General features: G+C 45.9%; 1 protein-coding gene and 1 long non-coding RNA gene across 3 annotated transcripts in view; one reads left to right on the top strand and one right to left on the bottom strand.

Annotated features, from left to right (window-relative positions):
• Positions 1-16,584, bottom strand: part of LOC115092701 — an 82,971-nt gene extending 66,387 nt beyond the window's left edge. The window contains exon 1 of one of the 2 annotated variants that reach the window (XR_003857056.1): positions 16,484-16,584. This is a non-coding gene — a long non-coding RNA (uncharacterized LOC115092701). The remainder of the gene's footprint in view (positions 1-16,483) is intronic. The other variant, XR_003857055.1, reaches the window with a different exon arrangement.
• On the top strand, positions 12,949-25,289 carry ADRB3 (adrenoceptor beta 3). The gene is made up of 3 exons (XM_029603902.1): positions 12,949-14,376; positions 17,746-17,823; positions 22,077-25,289. Exons 1-2 carry the CDS (start codon positions 13,136-13,138, stop codon positions 17,792-17,794), a joined length of 1,290 nt encoding a protein of 429 aa, XP_029459762.1. The 5' UTR covers positions 12,949-13,135; the 3' UTR covers positions 17,795-17,823; positions 22,077-25,289.
• The last annotated feature ends 1,353 nt before the right edge of the window (positions 25,290-26,642 follow it).

Raw genomic sequence — 26,642 nt, 5'->3', positions numbered from 1 at the left:
CGGACCGTGGTTTCTGTATCCTGCACTTCCTGGCGTGAAACATTCTGCGAGTACCCGCTCCTCGGGGGCTCATTCCTGTCTCTGGCTATCCGCTCCTCAGAGGGCCCTGTGCCTCGGATGCTTGCTTGCCAGCTTCCCCACTTCTCGGAGCCACTTCTGGAACTAGTCTGCTTCGTGGAGACTTAGCGTTAGTGTACCTCGCTCTGCGGGCCATTGCCTCTTACTTCAGTGACTATGCCTTGCTTCCCTGCTCCTCGGGGCAGCGTTCTGTGTTCCTCAGTGACTGTGCCGCACTCCTCGGGGCAGCACCTTGAGTACTTCAGTGACTGGGCCACGCTTCTCCTCTCCTCGGAGCAGCGCCCTGTGTACTTCAGTGACTGCGCTACGCTCCCCGCTCCTCGGGGTGGCGTTCTGCTTCAATGTCAGAGACTGTGCTCGCACTTCCCCCGCTCCTCGGGGTAGTGCTCCGTGCATTGCCAGAGACCCCTGGGGCTTCCCGGGTAAGCCTACGTCATTCCTCCCGTGCTGACTCCCCTCGTGGCTCCGCCCCTTGGAGTTGTTCCCTCGGCACTCCTTCCACCTTGCCTTGCATTCCCCGCTCCTCGGGGCCTGTTCAGCACTTCACCACTGGGAGTTCCTACTCTGGCATCTGTACCCACACCCCAGTCTCTTGCTTTCTCTATACTTCCTGGGCTGTGTCAGCTGTTGCTACAGACCTCGCCTCCCGACGGTGAGGCCCAGTGGGTGGTACCAACTCTCACCTCGGGCCAAGGGCCCACTAAATCACAAATCCTAACAGAACCTTTTTTCATAAGGAAGTCATTCTATCTTTTTTTTTTTTTAATCATTTTTCTTGCCCTTCTCGCTGCCTTTTTTAGTTCCATTAAATCTCTTTTTGAGATGAGGCCACCAGAGCTGCTCCATTACTTTACTAATAATTTCTAACATTCTGTTTGTTTTATTTTTAGCTTATCCAGACTGAGCTGAGCTAGTGAAACCTCTATTGTTTCTTCAGAATAAACGTAACGGGGGTTTTTTTCCAGCAAACTATACTCAAATTGCTTGGCAATTCAGGACTAAGTTGCAAGATCTGGCTATGATATGAAAGTGTGCATGTCAAGTTAGAGGTTGCAGGATGTCCCATTTCAGACAGTGCACGTTCTCTTCTTCCACTGCTTGCATTGGTGGGGGTTTAGTGATCCAAGTCCACTGATGCAATAAGCTCCCAGTACAGCTAATAGTTTTATTACTCTTCCAGCTGAAGGTTTCAGAAAATATGCTACAATGAATAGCATAGACTCATTCTTCAGTGGGGCCTAAGGAAACAAAAATGTAAATGCCGGGTCTCCATGCGTTAACAGTGCATCACTTAAAAAAGGTCACCAATAATCTAATGTATTTTTGTGCACAGAATTTACAGATTGGAAAAAACTTTTAGCTCTGGCTCGTTAGAAGCAGCAAGAGGAAAAACTCTAAGTCGATTTCCTAAGGCTGGCTTATAGCCAGAGCGTGAATATGTGCTATTAATCAGGCAATGAGTGATACCATGGGGCCGCCTTCCCTGAGACATCTCTGAAGTGTCTATTTCCAGGCTCTAGCCTACTTTTAAGTGGTGGCATCTAAGGCTAACACTTTCAGCCACAGTACAGTGAATTGTATTTATTCTGATATCTTTAAAAAAAAAATCCATGTCGAGACGTTCATATTAAACTACATCAGTGGTGATGTCAACTACAACGTATTCTGAAACTTGCAAAATAACGTCACACTGTAGGAAAAAACTGATGGGTGCCCTCATCCCTCCCACCCCACCTGCATTCCTGCTATGAAACTGCAGTGACATCCCGGCCTATTCTCCGCCTTAATATTTCAACGAACTTGCAGGAATTGTTTTGGTAAGAAAAAAAGGGGAAGATATAGTTCGGTCTAATAATTGTTAAAAACCCAATTTCTAACGCAGCCCATTTTGGATTCAAGTGTCATGTATATTAATAGGAACAAGTCTTAATTATTTAATGAATAGATTTTTTAAAAAGATAATAATGGCTATTGTTAATAATAATCAACATCAGCAGTTAATGCTTTGGGACAAATACAGATTTCAGTTTTATAAAATCTTAATGCAAACAAATCTCGGGTGGAGATCTATCGCCTCCACGTCACGATTAATTGACAGACGCTGAAAGGGGGAGGCAGCCTAAGGTTTCATAGAACATACAAAGTGTCTATTTACTGTAATTAGCAGAGCTGACAGTGTAGTAATAATCAGGGCTTAATTTGTGGTGGGACGGCCTGGAAGGCAGTTCCAGCACTTCTTTTAAGGCTTAAGAGGCAGAGCAGCAGGGGTGTTACTCTCCAGCCACTCTGCAAGGAAGAGAAGGGGAGGCGGAAAGCCTGGGGTACACAGGGAAGAGAACAACCAGCCTGCTCCCTAATCCAGACCTTCCCCTCTTGCTCCCATTCATCTCTGCCCTATTGCAGGGAACAGAAGGGATGCTACTGAAGCAGACACTGCAGAGCGAAGAACAGACTCAAAAAAAACAGGGGGGGTCTGAATTAGCACAGGTCTGAAACTTATAAGCTGTAGTGCCAATTGCCAAGGCTTCAGCCCTGGCCTTGATGAATGGCACTGCAGCTCGCAACCTTGTGTTAATTCAACCCCTTTGTGTGTCCATTATCGAAGATTTAACTTCTGGCAGAACAGCCCAGAACAGCATTCTGCCAGCAGTGTACATCAATTCTGGCTCTCCTAAAGAAATAGAAGAGCCAGTAGTTGCATGGATTATTTATGGCCGCTCCTCCCCCCCTCAGCCCTTGGGGGTAGCAGAGGAGATCAGATAATTTTGGAGTTGCTTACTCTGAGACAGGGGCAGCCACATGGCTTTGATTCGGGGGTATGTGTGTGTATGAGAGAGCTCACGCCTGCTCCTGGTCCCACCCCTTCGTGCAGGTCCATACCTGACCCTGCCTCCACCCATCTCACTCCTCCCCCACAGTTCCACTTCCTTTTTGTCTACAAATTAAGCCCTGGTAATAATAACAACAAGTAGTATAAAAAGAACGTCACTACCACCAGCAACCAGAAAGGTCTGGGCTAGGAAATAGTGTTAATTTAATTGTATTCCTTCTACCATTAGCGAATCTCTACATGTAACTTTTTATGGGTAGACCTTCACTCAATAGACGAGATTAGTAAAACATTAGAATAAATAATAGGAATTACTCATTTTTTTGATTCTGTATTGTGTGTGCTTGCCTAAAAGTTACAATAATTGAATGACAAAAATAAAAACTAAAGCAAAGACATTAATAAAGTTAATCTTGGTTTTTTAAGAGGTGTTTTCCTGGAATCACAATGAGTATTTGGTATAAATGGCAATAAAATGGTGTCTGATTTGCACTCTTGTCATGTACAAAATATTTGTCTCTCATTAGGCGCGATCCTTTGTCTCAGATCCTTATAAAAAAGAAATCCGTTGTTAAGATTTTGGTGAGGTCAGGAACAAAAGCCCTGACGGGAATGTTAATTACGGGACACAAAGACATTTGCTCGGTAAAATATGAAACTTTTTTTACACTGGTTGTGGGGATCACGATATTGAATATTAACTTTAAAAAGAAGGTTTCACTTCAATGTTCATTTATAATCAACTGAAAGGATAGACACAAAGAAACTAGAGCTCGGCGAGCAGCCTCCAATGCTACTCCTATCCAGAAGGAGGGCATCCCAAAAATGCTTGGGTCTAGTGACGGCGCCACCAACATCTTCCTGAAAACTGCTGTAAACCGGAACCTGGCCGGGGGGGGGGGGGGGGGGGAGGAACCATCCTCAAGGCCTGCCAACGCCTGGCATGCCCTCAGACTGCTCACCCCTTTGTTCAGACTTGGACTTGTGCACCCTTAACTGCACCTTTCCATCCATTAAGACCACATTGCCTGCCAGCAAACTGGTGCCACCGCTGTCAATCGTTGAAGACGCCACCAGTTCACCGATACAAAGCTTCAAAGGATGCTAGGAAGAAGGCCAGGTGGAGAGCATCACTTCAAATGCAGACTGGCATCTTACTGGTGCCTCCCCCCAAAGCTGGCGCAGTATTTCACGTGTGATTAGGTGCCTGCTGATCCCTTAAATAGTCTCTTGATGACAAAACTCCTGTAAGGGTCACCCCAGCCCAAGATTTTAGTGAAAAAGGCTAAACCAGCCACCTATATGGCAACTTTTTCCTTCGGCCAAACCCCGCCTCCTAGCCTGCATGACATAATCCACCAGTGCTTTCCCTGGCACCTGTCCCATTTCCCATCCCCGCACCCTTAGGAAACCGTAAATGATGTTGAATCCTCGCTTGTATGCCTTCCATGTCGCTGAGGATACCGCTCTATGCAGTAGGTCCCATGTTGCATCATCTAGTCCTGGGGGAATTATGCGCTACTGTGGAACGCAGACTTTGCGCAGAATTCTCCCCCTGCGCAGAAAACAGCAAAGGAGATCTCAGCATGCCGCAAATGGAGCACGTGAAGACGAAGGCCCGCTTGTGCTGCGGGATGCGCTCTGTTCACGGCAAAGAAGAAGGCCCTGGCGCACTGTTTGTGGCGAAAATGGAAGGCCCCCGTGTGCCGCAAACGGAGTGTGCTCCGCTCACGGCGAAGATAAAGGCCCCGGTGAGAGAGAATAGGTGTAAGAGAGGGGAGGGGATGTGGGGGGAGGGGAGGGTGAGAGCATGGGAGGTAAGGGGGATGCTTGAGTGTGGGTTTCAAAGAGAGGGAGCCTATATGAGGGGAGGGGTGTGGGGGAGGGGAGGGTGTGAGAGAGCATGGCAGGTGAGAACGGGATGCCAGAGTGTGGATTTCAGAGAGAGAGAGAGGGAGCCTATATGAGGAGATTGTGAAGGAGTGTGTATGTGTGTGAGAGATTGGGAGCTTGTGTGTATGAAAAAGGAATTGTGTTTATGTGAGGCTGCTAGCCTGTGTGAAGGGATTGTATATGTGTTAGACAGAGCCTGTGTGAAGGGATGTGTGAGAGAGAGACATAGGTAGCCTGTGTGAGGATGTATGTGTGAAAGAGAAAGGGAGCTTGTGTGGGTGTGTATACAAGAGAGAGGGTCCTGTATGAGGGGATGTGTGTGCGAGAGAGTGAGGGAGCCTGTATGAGGGTGTGTGTATGTGTACTAGAGAGAGGGAGTATGTGTGTGAGAGAGGAAGGGAAGAGTGAGTGGGGCAGTACTGAGAACGGGGTCAAACTCTGGGACTGGCGATAGAGTGGAAGGGGTTGAGCCTAGAGATGGAGGGGGGAGACACTGGCAGGTGGAGGAGTTGGGGCCTGAGAGGGTAAAGTGGCCAGGGGAGTAGGGAGAGCGAGTGGGACACTCTTACAGTGAATTTCTAGGGAAATTCTGCTCAAAATATTTAAAGTTCTGCACCTCTAAGTAATAACCTTTTTCTGTATTAATTTAAAATGTAATTACTTAAAAACTGTCATGTAAATTGTGTTATTTTGACCAATATAAAGTTTGCAGAATTCTGCAGAATTTTAAATTTTTTTGCGCACAATTCTCCCAGGAGTAATCATCCCCAAAGGGCCAAATGTCCTCCAGCACTGGTGTGCCCTGCATGTCTGCTCCTGGAGCCAGCTGCCTTAAAAGAGACCACCTAAAGGAAGAAAGCGTATCAACTATACAGTTTCTTTTCCCCTGCAGGTTCAGATTTAAACAATGAAGCACAAACTGCCTGAGCAATCAGGTAATCAGTCTGCACTCAGGTGCCTGCTTGTTGACCACATCCACCACGCCCAGGTTGCCACACCAGAACATTATCTTCTGGTTAGCCAGTCTCGGGGCCCCATATGGCAAGGGCTACTATGATCAGGATTAATTCCAAGAAGGCGATGTTCTTAGTCACACCTGCTTCAAACCAGCTTGTGGGCCAGGGTGCTGCACACCATGCCCTCCTGTCACTAGCCACCAAAACCTTCTCTGGTGAGGCATCCAAGAACACCTCCAAATCCCTGCTGGATACCATCGCCACCTGCCAGATGGAAACCACATTGTAATCCTTTACAAAGGACCCCCCCCCAAATCTGCAGATCCTCTCGAATGCATTTTGCATGCAAAATTCAGATGGCCAGTCGGGGATTGTACCTGCCCTAGGGTCACCTTTCTGGCTGCCCCCACTGTCTGGACCAGGCAAGTAACTCCCCCAGTTTGTTGCTGGGTAGGCGAGATACCATCCGAACCGAGTCTAATTCTAGCCCTAAAAATGTTAGTGCCATGGCAGGGTCCTCCAATTTACCCTTTGTCAAAGGAATACCAAAGACCTCTGTGACTGCCCGGAAGGAGCACAGCAGCTTTTCGCACCCCTCCAATGAGGCTGGGCCCTCAAAGAAGTCATCAGGGCAATGTCCAATACTGTCATTCCCTGCCAGCTGCGCTGTCACCCAATGCACAAAGGTACCGGAAGTCTCAAAGTATGTGCCTGAGATTGAGCAGCCCATGGGGGATGCACTGATCCACATAAATGCTCTCCCGGAAACTTCAAGCCTAGGAGATGGAAACTGTCAGGGTGAACAGGTAATATAGCAGGAAGACCGACTCAATGTCTGCCTTCACCATGAGCGCACCCCTGCCGCAGGACCTAACCAGGTTCACTGCGCTGTCAAAGGGAAGCGTAGGTGACTGAGCATAGCTGGCAGGGCAAGAAGTCATTAACAAATTCCCCTTCTAGATACGGCAGGTTATGAATGAGCCTAAACTTGCCTGGCTCCTTCTCGGGTACTGTGGGCAATGGGGAAACAATCAGCTTCGTACACAGAGGGTCAGAGAATGGGCCGGCAATCTGTAGCTCTGCATTTATCTTGCTCCGCGCCACCTCTTCGAGGCGCAATCACCACCGATGGCGCATTGCAAGAAGATGTGCTGCGGGAAGAGCCCCTGTACGGAATCACAAACCAAGACTCGAAACCCTTGGAAAAAAACTTCCACATCCGTGGTTCTTTTTATAAGCTGCCAGCCATGGGGGTCATGCGGCACAGGCTGACTGGCACGTGGGCTATGCTGGAAAGGACTCTCTGTCTTAGATTGCTGGGCTGGCTTGTCAATTGAACTAGGGTTTGTCAAAAGAACCAGGGGTCATGATTTGAAACTCCAGAGAGGAAGACTTTAGAACCAATGTCAGGAAATATTTCTTCACTGAGAGGATGGTGGATGCCTGGGATGCCCTTCCGGAGGAAGTGGTGAAGACTAAAATTGTGAAGGATTTCAAAGGGGCATGAGATAAACACTGTGGATCCCTAAAAGGCTAGAGGATGGGAATAAATAAAAAAGCTAAACCGGCACAGAGCGGCAGTTACTACCCTTAAGAGAAACATGGGGGTAACCTGCATGGAGCGGCAGTTACTACCCTTAAGAGAAACATGGGGGTAACTTGCACGGAGCGGCAGTTACTACCCTTAAGAGAAACATGGGGGTAACCTCAACCTGCATGGAGTGGCAGTTACTACCCTTAAGAGAAACATGGGGGTAACCCTGCACGGAGCGGCAGTTACTACTCTTAAGAGAAACATGGGGGTAACCTCAACCTGCATGGAGCGGCAGTTACTACCCTTAAGAGAAACATGGGGGTAACCCTGCACGGAGCGGCAGTTACTACTCTTAAGAGAAACATGGGGATGACCTGCACAGAGCGGCAGTTACTACTCTTAAGAGAAACATGGGGGTAACCCTGCTCGGAGCGGCAGTTACTACTCTTAAGAGAAACATGGGGGTAACCCTGCACGGAGCGGCAGTTACTACTCTTAAGAGAAACATGGGGGTAACCTGCACAGAGCAGCAGTTACTACCTTGGGAAGCTTGCTGGGCAGATTAGATGGACCATTTTGGTCTTTTTTCTGCTGTCATTACTATGTTACTATGTATAATTGCCTTCCTTGTGCATCTGAGTGCAGGGTATCCTGATCCACACGTGGAGCACAAGTGTTTGAACGTGCAGGACTCTTGGAGTGGTCATGTCACACGGTTGTACTTGTAACAGGTGTCACTTGGGCCTGCTGCTTCCTCCTGGGCTATGGCCACAAAAGGTCCCTCGTGACTCTTCCCCTGCTTTTCTCTCTCCCTCATCCACAAGCTAATGTCCTTCCTCCTCCAGGAGAGCTGCTCATTGTCCTCCATCCTCTTTCTGAACTTCTCACCATGACTGAGCCACCCCCACCCACTGTGCTCGTGGCAGCCCCTTATTATGTATTTATTTACAAGCATTTATATACCATCCTTTCAGGTAGATCAGGGTGGTTTACAAAAGATAACATTCATAACATATTAAATAACAAAGGCAAGGATATCATAATGAGCATAGGCATAATAAAATATAAAACGTACATAAGGAGGAAAATTAAGATAAAAAAACAAACAATATAGAATAAAGTTGCATAAAACTATATATGTCACAAACATAATGATTCAAAAATGCACTATTCTCACTCAGATATGACTTTCAGACAAAAGCAAGCAATCACGTATGCATTGTAAGAGCGAAGCCGCACAATGGAGCCGCTCATTTAAGATTAAAGGCACATTGAAATAACCATGTCTTTAATTCTCATTTGAAGACTGTAGGATCATGACACAGAGTCAATATTTCTGGTAGTTCATTCTATAGTATTGCTCCAGCAATGGAGACGGCTCTCTCATGAACCTCACCCAAATGGGCAGAAATTACAGTAGGAACATTGCGCAGATCTTTATTAGATGGCCTGGGCATTCTTTGGGGAACATAGAGGTGTAATGCTGTCACCAATCCAGTTTGATAATTTTATGTATCAAAGAAAGCACCTTATATTGTCTTCAATACTGAACAGATAGCCAGTGAAGAGTATTCAATATGGGGGGGGGGGGGGGGGATTGCTGATATGGTCAAACCGATTACTGCCCATGAGGACGTGTGCTGCAGCATTTTGGAATGACTGGAAAGGTCTAAATGAACAGGTAGGTGAGCCTAAAAGTAAAGAGTTACAGGAATCTATTTTTGAAAAAATAAGTGTCTGCAGAATAGTATGGAAATCCTCAAATTCTAATAGAGGATTTAGTCTTTCAAGGATATATAATGCATAATAGCCAGATTAAATGATAGAGTTAATTTGTTTTGCCATTGCTAAGTTGGAATCTATAATTACTCCTAAGTCAGGTGCTGCCATAGTGATGGCAATTTGGTAGAGCCCAGATTAATTTTAGGAAGCGGATCCATGACTGTTTTCCTAGTTAGATAGATCATTTCAATTTTGTTAACATTAAGAACTAATTTCATGTGCATTAATAATTTTTGAGTGGCAGAGAAGTAAATGTTAAGTAGACCTGATGTGTGTGCAAAGGAACAGTGGAAATGAAGAATTGAACATCATCTGCATAGATTCTGGTAATTTAAACTGAGACCGGACAGTAATTCACATAGCGGGAGTTACTAAATATTAAAAAGAATTCCAGATAATGCTGCCCCTTCAGGTATTCCAGTATTGAAATGCTTAACTGTGGAGTAAATATTTTGAATGTTTACTTGAAAGGACTTGTCGGTGAGAAACAAAGTGAACCATTGTGATACAGTTCCACTGATCCCAATTTCATTGAGCCTGGTAATGAGTAATTTACGATCTACAGTGTCAAATGCTGAAGGCAGATCAATTAAAATAAGTCGTTAACTTTGGCCAGTGTCAAATCCACTCCAGCGTAATTACGTCCCTCAATGAAAATAATAAAGATTCAGTGCTGTGTTTTTTTTCTGAAATTAAACTGGTTACGATAGAGTATCTGATGTTCTTCAAGATAGTTTGAAAGATGGTTGTAAACAGCTTTGTCACTGATGTTTGATAGGAAAGGCAGTGTGGAAATGGGTCTGTAACTTGCAAAGTCATTGGGGGTCTCTGCAATTGTTTTTAAGAATTGATTTAATGGAAGCACATTTTAGTGATTTATCTAAATACAAAGCGACATGGAGGTCTTCCCCATCTGATCCCAGTGAGCTGGATGACCTTGAAGAGGACTCGTTGGGGGCTGTCCAACCCCAATGTCTCCCCTCCGTTGCTAATCCCTATATCCCACACCACCCATGGCTTTGCTCTGCTATCTGCCTTTTTTCCCTTCTGTGAACCCTTTTTTCTGTCCTTCCCTACTTTTTTTACGCCTCTGCTGAGCTGTGGTCCTCTTCCAGTCCCCTGCCGCACTCACCATCTCATTCACCAGAAGCCAATGTGCTGCTCTGACCTGGCGCTTCCTTCTGAGCCAGCTCAGGAGATGCACTTCCTTCCGCCTCTTCTCTGCTGGGTTTGCAGCACCTGTCCTGTGCTGGGATTGGGATCTGCTGAGGGGGGGGGGGGAACAAGAGTAGGCCCTCCTCACTCCACTGTGTATCCCCCACCCCCACTTGACCTTCACGGAGAGCAGCTCCCTTTTGCAGTGGCCGTACCTTGAATGTGGGACAGGATGGCTACCCACTCCTGATCGTCAAGCCAAGGTGGCTTGCTGAGTGATGCTAGGGCCCCCATGGGTGGGAGAACAGGTGTTGAAGGCCCTCATTCCCACTATCTCCCACATGCTGCTACAGGTGGTGCTACCACGTGACCCCGCTTGTCCCTTGCCCCCCTCCCTCATTGCTCCACCAAGTTACCAGGGCTACCAGGAGGGCATGAGGTATAGGGGGCCTATGAAATCCTGCTCCGTAGGACCATGTTAGGGTGATATTACACCCTGCCCCCTGCTCCCCTCCCCAGTTCGAGGAACAGCTGGGGCCACTAAAGGATGCTGATAAGGGGCTTGTGCTCCCATACTGGCTCTGTAGGACTGTATCCCTCCTTCCTACAGCTCCCCCTGACAGAAGGAGTGACCCTAGGACCCAGGGGAAGCTGGGTCTGCGGGGTGGAGCTGACTGCAGCTTCTGTAGTAAGATGGGCTGGGCTCTCCCTTCCACAGTGCTGGGAACATCAGAGGAAGCCACGTGCATGGCAGAGGAAGGGGCTGTAAATTAAAACTTACAGCTCCTGCGGCAGAGCTGGGAGCTGAAGTTGAGCTTGAGAAAGCAGGAGTGAGAGACGCTGCACTGACCTGGCGTGAAGGCAGATTGCAAGGGAGGCCTGAAGGCATAGTTACAGGGCTGGGTGCGTGCCGGCAGCCACACGTGCCCCTGTCCAAGCTCGGGAGCACCCATGTGAAGCGGTGGGGTCAGGGGGAGGGGGGTCAGAGAGTCGAGCAGCAGCAGCACGGATGGCTCGGGGTTCGGCTGTGCGACGGAGGGACAGGGGGCAGATGCTTTGCCGTTGTTTGCACCTCTGAACGGCTCAGCAGCGGAATACTAAGTGCTCTCCGGAGGGGGAGGAGGAGAACAGGGGGACAATAAGGGGGTCTTCAAAGGAAGACGAATGTGGAGTCCCTAAGGAGGGGAGGGGGGACTGGATTATCCGGGTTAACACATGGGGGGGGGGGGGGGAGCCCTGGCGCTTGCCTTGCACCCTGGCCAGCAGGAAAGGGAAAAATCACCTCTTTCACCCCCTTTCATATCCACTAGCTGACCAGTCTCCACCTGCAAACCACACCCTTAACCCTTCCCCTCATCCCCCTGGCAGGGAAAGCCCACGCCCTCTCCACTTCAGCTCCGACTGCCCAGGTACTCGGGCCTGGGGGGCTTCTCCTTGTTTTAGGTCAAACTTCATTTTTCTCTGTCACCCAATCAGCAACTTTTTAAAAAGTATTATTAAAACTGAAATTGCTACCCTGTATTCTTCAAATTATTTGAGTCTTTCTGGGAGAATTTAATATTCTTTGAGTCAGTCTTTTGCCTGTTTCATCCAATTTTTTTTCTGTGCATTTATCCGGAAATCCAAAATGCCCTAAGGAAAGCGTGCAATCTTTCGATGATTTTGAAGGGGACCAAGCTGAGCATTTTGTTGCAAACTGAATGAAAGGAAAGACTTGTTGTAAGGCGTTTAAGTATATTATGCAACTTTCCTGTTACCGGATACATCCAATTCACACCGTCCATGCCCGACGACCAGGTCAGGAGTTAGAGCGCTACGTTTACCTGCTCTTTCACCAAGGCGATCAGAAACCTCTGATACTGTATGTGGATAGGTACGAAGACACATCCTCTAAGGATATGACTGAACCATTCCAAAATAAAACACCCAAGCTTCTGTTTGCAGGTCTGTAAAAGATAGGATCACGGCACAGACGTGCATCTTTCCTTGCAATTTTTGGTTTTTCATAAATAAAAGGAGTAGCAGGAGAGGCCGCTGCTGTCTGTTCATTTTTTTCTTTTGGCGATCTTATCAGTACTGTAAAAGAAATACATTCAGTGTTATTTTTGTTGGGGGCGGGGTGTCCCTAAAATAAGAGATAATCACTTGGATTAGGTATTTTAATTAAAATGCCCATAGCTGATGTGAAAGAAAATACATGAAATAAAGCTGGACCCCATGACCAGGGATGGTGGCATATTTTAAACACCCAATCACGCCTGCTATAGGAAGAACAGAACGGAGACAAACTATTATTGACGGAGGTCGGGATCCCCCGAAGGATGCAAAAGAAGCGCAGGATGAGGAGAAAATTGCCCAAGGCAAGAAGAATGTGATAGTAAAGAGAAGGGGAGAGAGAGAGAGAAAGGGAAATAGAAAGGGAAATGAAGACGAATGAGACGCTTTGAACTTGGGCTCGGCTGTATACACATCTTTTCAAGAAAGAGAAAAGTTCCGAGAGACAGAGATGTGTACAAGGCAGAGCAAGAGATAAAGGGAAGAAAAACCGAGAAAACCCAAAGAGAGGCAAGAACGAATCCTGTTATTGGTGTGTAAAAAAAAAATAAAGTTCACAGAAACGTGGGCTTTCTTTTGGGAGGAGGTCTTTCCTCCTTGGGCTGCACCCGAGCGGAGGGAGCACTGCTACTTTAAGAACCGCCCGCCGCCAAACTCCTCCCTGCCATCCGAGACAAAGTGAAGTCAGCTCGGGCTGCTGCTGCTGCTGCGGCTCCTGCTTCTTCACTTCTCTCTCCCCCCGAGATGGCACAGGCTCGGGGCGCTGCTCCCAGACCACCAGCCCGGAGGCTCAAAGCGGCGCAAACCCAGCGCCGCACCTAAAGCCTTCCAGGCCAGCACACCTGCGCCAGGATGGCGCCCTGCCTCTCCGACAACGCCACTTTGGGGGACTTCACAGCCAATGCCAGTGAGTGCCGCGAGGATGCCAACCTCTCCCAGAAATGGGTAATTGGAGCTATTTTGACTCTCATTATCCTAGTTATAGTCGTTGGAAACTTACTAGTCATCGTCGCCATAGCCAAGACTCCGCGTTTACAGACTATGACCAATGTGTTTATCACCTCTCTGGCTTGCGCCGACTTGATCATGGGGCTGTTGGTGGTTCCTCCGGGCGCCACCATCTTGGTAAGCGGCGACTGGCTTTACGACACCACTGTGTGCGAGCTGTGGACTTCGGTGGACGTCCTGTGCGTGACGGCCAGCATCGAGACCTTGTGCGTGATTGCGGTGGACAGGTACATAGCCATAACCTCGGCCCTGAAGTATGAAATGCTGGTCACTAAGACCAGAGCCAGGCTGGTGGTCTGTTTCGTGTGGGCCATCTCTGCTCTGATCTCTTTTCTGCCCATCATGAACCACTGGTGGAGGGACACTGCCAACGAAGAGTCCATGAAATGCTATGACAACCCTAAATGCTGTGATTTTGTTACAAATATGTCTTACGCCATCATTTCCTCCACCATCTCTTTCTATGTTCCGCTGGTCATTATGATATTTGTTTATGCCAAGGTCTTTATAGTGGCCACCAGGCAAATCAACTTAATAGAGAAGGATAAGGTGAGATTCAATGAGGCCCCTCAGGTAACTCCTTCGAAGGGCAGACGAAGCTTTAAAAGAAGGCCATCAAGACTTTTAGCCATTAAGGAGCACAAAGCCCTAAAGACTTTGGGAATTATCATGGGCACGTTTACCCTCTGCTGGTTACCCTTTTTTGTTGCCAATATCATCAAAGTATTCAACAGGACTCTAATTCCAGGTCAGGTCTTCCTCTTTCTGAACTGGTTGGGTTATGTCAACTCTGCCTTCAACCCCATCATTTACTGCAGGAGCCCAGACTTCAGGAAGGCCTTCAAGAAACTCCTCTGCTGCCCCCGGAACGCAGATCGCAAGCTGCACGCGGTCTCTAAGGACCTCAAGCAGTGCCCCTGCGCCTTCAGTGCCCAGAAAAGCTCCGAAGAGACCAAGCAAGTGACCGGGCAGGAGGAGGTCAACGGCAGCCTCAGCGGCGGCAGCAGCCGCTCCAGCGTTAGGACCGAAGAGACCAGCCTAAGGCACAGCAATGGGCACGCCCATCGCGAAAAGGAAGCAGAAATGTAAGACGCTGAAACTTAGCTTGTAATATAGACGCGCAATATCCAGAACAAGTTACAGGAAAGCTGTATTCACTGCTGGGGCTTCTTCCGTGTGCCCAATAGAATAGGGCCACTTATAGTCAATGGGAATGCGATATAGGTAAGGCCAAAAACCCCAAACAGAGCCATGAAAAGAAATGCGTGATGTCCACTGTGTACCCGAAATGTCAACAATCACAGGGGCCAGCTTGTTTATTTAAAGACGTTGGAAATCCAGCACCCCACGTAAGAGTCAGAAATAGCAGAGACTAGCACAGTCCGTTCAGCGGATATAACACATCCAGCAGGCACAGGGAGGAGAAAAGGTTTTCTTTAAAGCACTGTAGGAAAACAAAGTGCTGTCCTTGAACTGCCAAGGGCTGTAAATATTATTGCCGAATAGGCAGGTGACATTATGGGGGCAGGAATTAATGCCTACATTACCACAGGTCTCGGTGATTAAGAGCTCTAACGTGTAACATTTTCCATAAGTAATTCGATAGATGCAAGGTTGACAAGTCACAGGAGGTGATTTTTTTTTTTTGTAATTTGTCGCCCAGTTAATTCTAAACAGGTGTTCGCACATCGTATGTTTACTGTGTTTTTATTGCACGTGTTTACCAAAAGTTGTAACCGTAGCTGAAGAATGGAACAGGACCTCATCATGCCAACCAAGTGAAACAGCAGGGATTTCCAAGGGAATGATCCCTGTAAGGGGAGCCTGGAACGTGCATCTGATCCAAATTATATTAGCCAGTATAGCAACAGCTAATTAAAACCACATTAGCCCGGGTCTCTCACTCACAGACAAGAGCCGACCCTACCGATCACGTTAGTTTCAGAGGGTGCTCTGCTGCTTTTCTGCTCGGTCTGGCAGCAGCAACCTTCCGACTGAGTACTTCAGTCATCAAATGAAGAGAAAACAGTTTTGTTTTCAGGTACGCCTTTTGCAGAAATAACATTTTATCAGCAAAATGCTGTTATAGCCCTGGGTCAATCTAATAGCACCGCCTGTTGGTGGGAAAGGAAGCAGGAAAAAGGTCGGGCTAGCAATAGCGGATAGCTTATTCGTATCAAAGACTCCCACTAATAATGGTTTTTTAAATATCATAATCGCATCCTTCGCAGATTACGCTTTAACTGACTCGTGCTTTATTGGGAAAACTGTAGTTTACAAAACATTACCGAAACTTTTAATGTATGAAAAGCATTCACTGCGCAAGGCATCACTTATATATAGTAATTAATTACCAATTACACTAACCGCGCAGTTATACCGTTTCTCGAACTTCCTGCACTGTAAGATCTTCAGGCTGCCGTTCCTGCTAATGATGAAAAGGTTTCTCACCCATGGGAAAGCAAACACCTGCTTTACAATACACACAGTACTAATAATAACTATAAAATGTATCAAAAGAAGGGGAAGGGGGAGGAAAGATATTGTACCGGGAATGATTTGCAGCATTTGGTAAGAGATACAAAGTCAGGATGATCCCTTGCTAATGAGCTCCTGCTCTCCCCGCCCCCGCCAGTCATTTTAAAACCTGGACTAAAAGTGTAGCAGGAGACAGGACAAGCATCTTTTCTGGGGATAAAGGGGATTTGTGTTCTAGGAAAGAAATAACCCCATTCAAATTCTCAAGGCTAGAATATTTGCCCAGCATGCACCCAGGAGCTGGCTGCATTACCGAATTTTTGTGCATCTAATTCATAAGAACATAAGGGTCCATCAAGCCCCCAGTATCCTGTCTCCACTCCAACAGCAGTCAATCCATGTCACAAGTACCTGGCAGAATGCAGATGAAATTTTGAATTTATAATAACCTCCTGGAATGAACTGGGTGAACTAGCACTAAATCTTAGCCCTAGAAATAGCCAGGGCACATTAGATTGCATTCATGACAAACCTAGCATTTTCCAGCAGGTTTTGAGGGTAGAAGGGAGATGATAGTTGATAACATAGTATTTCTTAATACATTTCATGCCTATCAAATATACTTTTTTATCCATTATTTTTCCTTTCTTCCTCCCATGCCCGTTTTCTTGCCACCCAGAATGGGTTGGAGGGAAGCTTCCTATGAGAACTTACCTCAGCGCCACTCCTTCTGCAGGGCAGGAGTTGCAGCCTCTGCTCTGCCCCTTTCTCCACAGAATAAGAAGTGCAGTGTGTCTGACCCCCATCAGACAGCTCTGGGAACAAATGAGGCATATTTTAAACAGAGCTGATTACCGGACGGCTTGTGGCCAGGAGTGGCTCTCTACTGAGAAGAGCTCTCAGCAAGAGCCGAAATGGACCTTATTTTACAGACAACTATGTCAACATTATTTTTCAACAAACTTTACTTTTTATTATTATTATTTTTTTTACCATACATGAAAACAGAACTCTAGTCAGGGCACCCACCTATGGCACCAATTCCAGAGTTTGTGTCATCTAATGCAATGCAATGGGATATATTATGATATAGCACAGCATAGGACAACTTTGACTAAGCTGGTATACTGTCCAATATATTGTGACATATCGGTACATCAACTTCTCATTCAGGTTGAGTGGCTAAAGAGTCCTATGTGTATTAGATACAACATTTTAGGGTTGTTTTTTTTTGTCAGCCCCAAAATAATTTATAGACCCATCATCAGACTGTAGGAGGTAAGATAAAGTATTCATGTTTTATATATCAGCAACCTTCCCTCCATCACGCACACAAAACAAGCTGTTAGTGGGGGGAGGGTTAATAGCTATTTTTTTTTTTTTTTTTGTTAAAAGCAACATACAATATCAGTTGGATCCCCCTTTGTTCAAGGGAATACATGATTATTTAGAGTTTTTACAATTTTCTAACAAAACCTCTGGAGCTTTTATGAATCTAAATAAATTAAGGGTGCTGCTGTACTGATCCTCAGAACTCCCAGGCTTGCATGGCGCTGATCCATAAAGCAGTAGCATAGCACCATAGCTGGGAGAGCAGGCTCAGGGGTGTGTGGTCACAATACAAGGTTGTAAAAAACCATGCAAAATAAAAAAAAATATATATATTAGGCCAAAAAAGCAAAGGAACCTAGGAATAAGACAAAGAAGCGGCAATAGAGCTAAGAAAAAGGATATTTCTAAAGCTTCTGCTTCAGTGGACGAGAGACATCTAGCGAACCAGTAGCTAGCTTCCTTGAAGCAGTCAGAGAAGCATAAAAAAAGTTTAAACTTTCTAAAGTAAAATACATTCTGCTGGATGTTTTCCAAGTCTGTTAACCTTTTCGTTGATTTGTATGTATAGCGTATGTATAAAATACAAATGACCATGTGTATTGTGCTTATTGTTCATTTTTTCTCTTCTTACATGCGCCGAGAAGCTTTCTCACCTGGAAAGAAATAGAAGTCCCTCCTACACATCACGAATGAAGTGGAGAGACAGGCGAAAGACAGTGAAAGTGAGCATTGTATGCCCCCTTTTAAATGCTATGCCTTCATGTGGTATTTGGTCTGATGCATGCAAGAAAGAAAACACATTCTATTATATTAGAATCTTCTGTGCTCTGTTGATTGGTTTTAGCAGATAATAATTATACACTAACACCCTGCGCCCTCCTAGATTGTGATGCATGCCTATGGTCCCTTGGATTGAATTGAAGGTCATGTGCTCTCAGCATCTGGGAAGTGTTAAAGAAAAAAACCTTTAGGCATTTTCCTTCTGGTGTTAATTTGTTTCACTATTTATTAACGTATCTCCCATGGGTGCCCCCAGAAACATTTTCATGGTGGAGAAGGGCAGGAAAGGCTGTAAAAAAAATAGTAGAAATAGTTACAAAACAATTAGTCATTGAAATCCAGCCAGTGGTGAGAGGGAAGGCAAATGATAGCTCCTGCCCCCCCTGCCTTCCTTAGAATGACAATGACCTCATAGCTCACACTGTGATGTCATCGTGTATTGTTCAAGCTGCCCTGCCATTGGTTACTGCTCCTTGATGCACTATTTGTGGATTGAGGAAGTAATGCCTGATCATATAATACAAATACAATCCAACCCACTTCGGTGCTTGGAGGTGGGGGAGGGAGTTTCTGTTCCGCTTTATGAGGCTGGGATGGGAGCACTCTGTTCCTTTTTATTTTCTAGGTCCAGGCCATGATCTCCTTCTGTACCAAATAGGGGTGTGAAGAGGTTTGGGTTTTTGGGTTTTTTTTGCTATTCTTTTCATTTCATTTACTTTTATTTCTGTTTCCCCCGCCTTTTTTTTTTTTTTAGTATGCACTGTTTTCCAATAGTGCACATTAAAATGTTTTAGTGTGTGCTATTGGCAGAGTACATTAAAAACTGGCTGTCAGCTCTGGCTCCCCCCCCCCCCCCCACTCCATACCTCTCCTCCAACTAAATCTGCTGACAAAGTTAATAACAAAGTCCCCTGGTCTTGCCACCATCGCCCCCCCCCCCCCCCAGCCCTCTTTCTATATCTTAGCCCATAGGTGCAGGGTCCAAAGGGGGCAGAAATAATCCCTGGTCGCTCCTTCCCTCACGGTGCAGCATTCCAAAATGGAGTGGGGGAGGGGAAGGTGTGAGATAGATCGATAGATACATAGATAGAAATGCATACAGTATAGATATGTTTTTAAGTTTCTCAATGAGGGCACAAGAGTGACTGCACTATTAGATGAAATAAATTAAATTGTGCTCACTTTTCTTTTGTTTCATTTACAAAACCAAAAGATAACACACCCTTTAGTTGACTCAGGGACTAGAAATACTGGGATGTAAGTTCAAAACCAGGACTGATCAAAAATCTCCCTCCTGGAACCGGGTAACTTGGCAACTCCCCTGGCTCAGGCACAGGAGAGGCCTTGGCCTACCTCCTCTGTTTTTTTAGGTTCCAGGCTGGCAGCAGCCTGAGTTTAGCACTTTCCAGCTGGGAAAAGCCTCTGGCAGCTGATCTCCCCCTCCTAACTTAGCTCCACCTTCACAACAAATGTTTGAGCCCAGAGACTGCCAGGCTGCTATATTGCTAGGTAACTTCCTTTTCAGTTTTTATTTCATTTTTCCTGAGAATTTATGTCATAACAACAAAAAACCCCATTGGAAAAATGACTATTATAACACACTGGAAACAAATCAGCGGAAAAGTCATTTTTTCTACTGATTGTTTTTCTGCTCTAGCATTGAAATTCCCAGAAAAAATAAGATCAAATCTGAAAATCAAGGTCCCTATATTTATTTATTTAAAACCTTTATAGGCTGCCTGTCACCACAGCTTTAGGCAGCATACCGAAAAAGATAAAGCATTCATCATAAAACAGAAACCAAATCAAAACAAAAGACACAGACAAAACAGAAATGCACTCCAGCTTCCTGGTCAGCATACCATTACACAGCCTCAAATGATTATTCTCGCTCAGTAAATGCCTGCTGAAAGAGATAAGTTCTGAACATTTTCTTAAAGGGTTTTGTACAAGTAGTGAAACACAAAGCTTCCAGCAAAGAGTTTCAGAGAATCTGTTTGGCAACCGAGAAAGCCCTCTCACGGGACTCAGCCAGGCATGCAGAGCGAGCCCAGGGAACATCTAGGAGCCCTCTGTGAGAGGATCTCATGGGACAAGTAGGATTATAAGTATGTAATGTCCGGTTCATCATGGAAATGGGTCAACGCTCAGCTGTTTATGGATAAATAGCACCATTTTAAACTGTACCTGCTTCTCAATGGGTTACCAATGTAAATCCTTTAAAAGAGGAGTGGTAATGACAAGCCCTGAATTCTGAAGAACCTGGAGAGCCCTCAGGGCAGATGTGCCAACCCAATTAATGATGCATTGCAATAGTCTAGACTCAGGCACCACAGGCTGAAATTCAGTGACCAAGCAAACATTTCAAAGGTTGTAGTAATAGATATTCAAATTTAACTACATCCTTAATTTGGCCACTCATCTGGAGGATCTTATCAAAGATAAGCCCTAGACTTCTGGCATGCATTGCCACGGGAGTCTGCAGTTTCGCAAAAAGAAAGGAAGAGGGCATGGTAACATTATTTAGCCTCTGCCAGACAACCACTTCTGTTTTCTTCAGATTCAGAGCCGCAGTATATTATGAGCCATTCAGTGCGCTACAGTACAAAGGCAGAGGGAAACCATTTCAAAAGTGGCAGGCGACAACCATGAGACAAAGCACTGTATTTCCTTTCTTCATAGGACCCTTCCATCCCAGGGCCCGAGTAAGGCATGCTGAGGACCTAAGCTATATCAAGTTTAAGAAGCCCAGTAGCATTACCAGAAAAACCCCGTAAATCTTGAAATTTAGTATTTTCAGCATTTAGAGACCCTAAATTGCAACATAGGTAGCTTGTCCCTAAATCCAGCACTGCTCCTCCTCTCCCCCTTTCCACCCGCTGTACACAGATACAGGGAGAGCTTATCATTATGGCTCTAAGACCAGAGAGAGAGAGCCAGGCCTCAGGCTGCTTTGCATGGAGTAGGTGCTTCCCATTCTGCTTTAATACCAGCAGCTCCTGCTTTTGAATAGAGGATTCCCCATTAAACCATGCTGGAAATGTTTTCACAAAAAGTTCCAGGTAAACCCAAAGCCTAGCTCAGCTGTACTTTCTGGCCTGGACCATGTTGGAAACCCTGATTGTAACAACACTTCAATGTGCGTATGGGGGATATTAAAAAAAAAAAAATAGATCTCAGCTTCTTCTCTCTTTCCTGTCCCAATTTTCTCTCCCGAGAACTGTTGGCTTGAATACCTTTGCTGCTTAGATTACCTGCTTAGCAGTAATCACAACACAGTGTACAAGTATCCAGGCTATTGCCTTGGAGATGAGTCTCTGTAATGCCACGTGGAGTTACCAAGTTACTAATTGCAGGATATGGGAGCATCTGTCAATTTTGTGCTGGAGGTGGATTGGCCGCAAGCGAAGTAGGTAACAGCAGGGCCCAAGTCAAATAATTTGCTGTGCCTGTAGGTTGCAGAGAATAAGTCTGGAATGTGCATCCCAGCTCTCAAACATACCCCCATGCTCATTCTGTTCAGGCTGCCCACAAGTCAGAACTTGTAAACTCTGCAAATTAACTAAGCATGGGGGGGGTCTGGAGGGTGGGGGTACAGCTGGCACTTTCAATTCTGTTTTTCTTTATAAAGGCTTGCAGGAACAGATCAATGCTTCCTACCTAGAAACTATCAGATAATGTGTTTAAAGAAGAGGACAGTAACTTGAAGCTATAGGGAGCAGAGACTGTAAACCCCCCCCCAAAAAACCCCAACTAATTTAAACCATCCATCTAGTAATAAAAATTACTTTCAAAACAGAGCCTTTCAGACTGCTGATTCTGTGTGCTGCATGTCTGTGATTTTTGGCTTGGGGTTTTACTGTTTAGACCCAGTTAATGCAGGGAGGCAGTGGAAGGGGAAGCTGAGGTTGTGGTGTTTCCTGAGCTGTCCTGGATAGGCGATGATTGGCCCTGTCTGTTGATGTCAAGCCCTCGCCTGAGGACATCAGTGCACAGAAGAACACATTCTGAGCGTCCTAGGCTGGCTTCACCAGACAGGAACTGAATGGGAGAAGAAACAAATCCTGGTAAAACGAGCAGTGCCAAATATACAGAATGTTTCTGCAGGGACTCTTAGCCAATGGATGCTCACAGAATTATTTTCTTGCTGTAGGCTGTCTTTTTTTCTATAAACTGCATTTCTTTTTCTTTCTAGTCTTTTCCAGAAGACACGTAACGATGGTCCCCGGACTCATATCTGATACTGGCTCCTATCTATGCTAACAGACACCTGCAGCCTGCCCTCAATCTCTGGAAGTCTATTTTGGGGGAATTGGAGGTGTGTCTGCCTCTTCTTTCTCTGACACCCCGCGCCACCATCTTCATATGTTTCACTAGTGTTAAACCTTGATTGTGTATTTTAAAATGATTATTTCATATTGTGTGTTTTAAAGTACAGAGGTGACAAAAAAAAGAGAACACCCAATAGCTTTTTTTTTAAATTGTTTTTTTTACAGGAGGTTTAATCCTCCTGTTTTGGCTAGGGTCCAATTGGTTTTGTGTCCCTAAGGGGGAAAGAAGGGTCCCCCCATATTGTACAGGATCTTTGTTTCAATCAAAAGACCGAGAAGGACCCCATCCTCAGCTCATGACTCAGACCCTGAGCTTGGATCTGAGTCCAAAAGAGTCTGAGGAGTAATCCTGATTATTATTATTATTATTGGTTTTTTTATTTTTATTTTTTTTAACAAGGCATAGAAGGGGGGCTTCTAAAGTCTGCATGAAAACCAGTCGTCCCCCCGTCCCCCCCTCCTCTTTTCAAAAGACTGCATCACTTTTCTGGGCTTCATGCACTGCACAGCTTCACATCTGAAGCCCACCCGAGTGAAAGGCTTTCATGTCCGGAATAATATTTGAGTGGTGCCTTCCAACTCCTGACAAGGTTCGTAAACTTCAGAGACGAGCAGAAAGCCAGCTTTGTGTGGCATCCCGGCTCAGCTCATGGAAACCTGTAGAGCAAGGAGGGCAGAAGGGCAGGTTAACAATGCCAGGAATGCTGTTCCTATATCACTGGGTATACAGTGAGCGGCCCAGCGTCAGACACAGAGACTTGGCAGTGGCGGAGGCAGGTGGACACCTGCAGGCAGCCTGATACGAGACCTGCCCTTCTCTTCTTCTTACCTCTCGCTCCTTTTCATGTGTCTGGTCTTTATGTAGAAATAAAATACAAATAGCAACACGGGCAGAGGGCCATGAAATAGCCCATCTTTTGTGCAAGGATTTAATCCGCCTCCTCCCCTTTTGACTTCTGGAGAAATACACGTGACAACTTATGCCAGTAAAAGCTTGTATTTAAAGGGTGGTGGGACTTTTGGCCAATTCTTAAATTTAGCAGTTTCCCACAAAAGTCCAACTGCACTTTTTATAAGGGTTTTTTTTTTGTGTTTTTGTCTGTAGATTCATTTTTTTTTTCTTCCTAATGTTTCAGAAAATTAAATCCTTGGGCAGCAAATGTGCCCTTACACAATCAGAGAAACACCCTGACTCACTGGCATTCTGCACACATTTCGTGCCTCTGCTTTGTCCTGAAACTCAGATCTGGCCCTGTCGTTCACCAGTGAGAGTACTGCGCTTGCTGTGTTAGTCCACTTGGATGCACAGAAATAAGGCTCAACCAATTAGCTGCAGTTATGACATAATTTATTTGTTGAGCTTTATTTCTACATTAACAGGTCAGAAAAAAAACAGTGGGTCACTTCAAAGGGGGTCCAGCCTTTCGAGTCACAGAAACTCTAAATGCACCCAGCTATTACTGGCAGTGAGCATGGAGTAGGAGGCCCGTAGAGTACACAGCATGCTTGGGTGCCTTCCAGCAAGCAATGGACAGTTTCTGTGCTGAATGAGAACGGCAGACCCCGTTGGCACATTTTTAGGTGTGAAGCATGACCTCTCCCTTCTGCCAGCCATGGTCAAGTGAGAAAATTCCCTATGTTCCACCTATTTCCTCTGTCTGTGGATCCTTACAAGAACCTACTACCTCAAGCTTTAGAATTTTTCAGAATGTACGTGTCGGCACTTTTGAAGCCTTGCAGCCCGAGAATGCCACCTCCTCCTGTCACTTCACCACAGATCCTGTTCCCCCTGCCACTTTGCAAAATGCCCCCTTCTTTCCCTGCTGTTCTTTAAAGGACTCTGTATAAGCTACTTCCATAAAGCAGGGGAAGGCCTGGCCATCCAAATAAAAATTCATGTTCAGAATGGAAACACAGCCATGTTTGTGGGCAGGGCATTTCTGAGGTAACTCCTCGTGGTGTTAACCCTCCCACCCACCCCACCCCCCCCTAACTCTCCCCAATTCTTCTAGTGGAATTTAATAAACTGGGAGCTCGGTGCATATATCCTCCAGGCTCCCCTGCAATGCCAGCCCCTGCCTACTGTGGCGCTTGTCCAGCATATCCTGCACCTGAGAGTCTGTTTCTTGTATGTGAGACTCCAGAAGAACCAGATTCCCAGAACACGCTTGAAAGATCCCCCAGGGCTCAGCTGCATTTTTCCTGGTTTAAATCTATGGCAAGAAGAACGCCTTCAGTTCCACTGCAGAGAGAGAGAGAAAAGTCTGGCCTTATACATGACCCAGTATGATGACCCGATTGGGGATGTCTGAGAGCATGGTTTGCTGGTTATTGGCACATTGGCATATAATAACTCAGGTAGGCTCATCAAGAGACTTTGATGTACCTTAGAATGATATTTATGTTCAAAACTGTGATTTCAAATCTCTTAGAGGTCAGCAAACAAGCTTTAGTTTAGATGATAGCCATAAACATTGGACTAACGTTAAATGTATCCACCCGTCACTGCTTTCCTTTCTTCAGTTGTATGGTGCAAAACGAGTTAAGGATGATGTTGCCAGAATATTTACTGAAGATTGCACCAGGCGGATTTCCTTTCAAATCTGCAAAGAGATTTGACGGAAGGATAAGGGAAGTGGGGGGGGAGGGTGGGAATGGAGCTTCAATCAAATACCCCCAAATCCCAACCTCTCAGCTGCAAGGTGGTGGGGGAGGGGAGTGTGGGCCGCCGAGATATCTGTCTGTAGAGAAACCCGATCAGGTTGTATAGCTGGAAGCTCTGTCGTCAATGGATGCTGAAGACAAGCAGGGCATGTGTAGTATTCATGTTAATATACTGTATTATATGAAATATACACAATGTAAATAGCGCTCAATATGTAAAAAAACATGTATTTATATTGGTGCACATATATATATATATATATATATATATATATGTCATTAATGAGAAAGTTTCTATGGAATGTGCTAGGTTGTAAATATATTGTAATAACTATGATGTTTTTATTCATGTAAAATTTACCTTCAGATCTCTCCTATTACTGTACTTGCAATTAAAGCCATAGTTAAAACGTGCTCTGTTCATCTTTGGAAATTTTGAATTATACTTTTTTTTTAAAAAAGCAAATTATTTTGTCCAAATGGCCTTTTCTTCTGCTTGTTTGCTTACAACGTATAAATCATCCTATTCTCAGCTCTTCATTTTAATGACCCTCTTCCATCTGCCACACACAGACTGTACTGCAGGGTTGCCCAAGCTGTGGGCCGGGACCCTAAAGGGGGGGTCACAAAACCTTTAGCAGAGGTCCCAAGTGCCTCAAAGGACAGAACTCTTCAGGCACCAGCACCCACTCGCGGGCCCGGTGCTGGCCCTGCCCTTGCGTGGAGTTTCTGCAGTAATAGGAAGCCCTGCAGGAGGAGAGATCAGGACCCACTGCAGGGTCTTGCACTGGCTCACAGGCCCCCCACTGGCTCACATTCCTCAAGTTGCTGCCACTTGCAGGTCACAGTGGGGTTTGGGACCTGCCCTGAGGGAAGGAAAGGCTGGGCCGAGTGCACACAGGGAGACTGCCAATTTGCCACTGCTCCTCGCTCCTTACCCACTGCTGAACCAACACGAGAGAAGAAAAATATTGCCCCTGCCCTCTCTTCTTAGCAGTTGTCATCCACTTTTGGCCCAGGGTCAAAAGGAAAATGTTGCTGGTGACCCTGACCAAGGGGGGGGGGGGGGTGTTTAGAAATGGGGCTGTTTGAAGGGAGGGATCAGATGCAGGAGCGATTTGAGGGTTGGATCGGCTGGAAAGGGATTGGGTGAGAGGGTATGTAAGAGAGGAGCCAGGGGCTGGAGGGGAACCAATTGAGAGGGATATGAGAGAAGAGTTGGAGGGGGATTAGGTGAGGCTGGAAGATGAGAGAGAGGAGAGGGGCGAAAGTGTGAGAGGGAAGGGATGAGAGAGGATCAATTGTGGGTTATAAAAATGGTTGGGAGGTGAGAAAGGATCTGCTGGGATGATGTGTTTTCGTTGTCCTCTAGGGGTCATGTGAATTTTCAAGTTCTAAAATGGAGTCACATTGGCTAAAAGTTTGGAAATCCCTGCTTTACTAGTTCTGCCCTCTTCAGTGATAGGAAAAAAGGCCTTGTAGGGAAGGACTGTCTTTGTTTCAAAGAGGCCCCCTTGTCAGTGACTCAGCTGATTGGAAGATGATGCAATGATCTTGAGCCCTGCTCAACAGCAAAATTTGGGTTATTGAGCAGAATTTATACTCTCTCTGCCTGCTTGCCAGGCACATACACCATGGGTTAGTAGGTTCTGGTCCTGAATACAGTTTCCCAGGGGCAGGGAATGATTAAGAGAGCCCTGTATCCCTCCACCCCCTCCCCTGGCAGTACCTCATCATGCCACCCCCTACCTCATTCCAATTACCCT

This window comes from Rhinatrema bivittatum, chromosome 5, assembly GCF_901001135.1.
Source record: "Rhinatrema bivittatum chromosome 5, aRhiBiv1.1, whole genome shotgun sequence".
In the NCBI taxonomy this organism is placed as follows: Eukaryota; Metazoa; Chordata; class Amphibia; order Gymnophiona; family Rhinatrematidae; genus Rhinatrema; species Rhinatrema bivittatum.
Note: the sequence above shows the minus strand (reverse complement) of the source record. Positions and strands in the feature narration are given on the sequence as shown.

Coding starts and splice junctions, on each gene's coding strand:
- ADRB3 (XM_029603902.1), top strand. CDS start 13,136: ATGGCGCCCTGCCTCTCCGACAACGCCACTTTGGGGGACTTCACAGCC. Junction 14,377..17,745: donor CGCGAAAAGGAAGCAGAAAT/GTAAGACGCTGA, acceptor TGCGCCGAGAAG/CTTTCTCACCTGGAAAGAAA.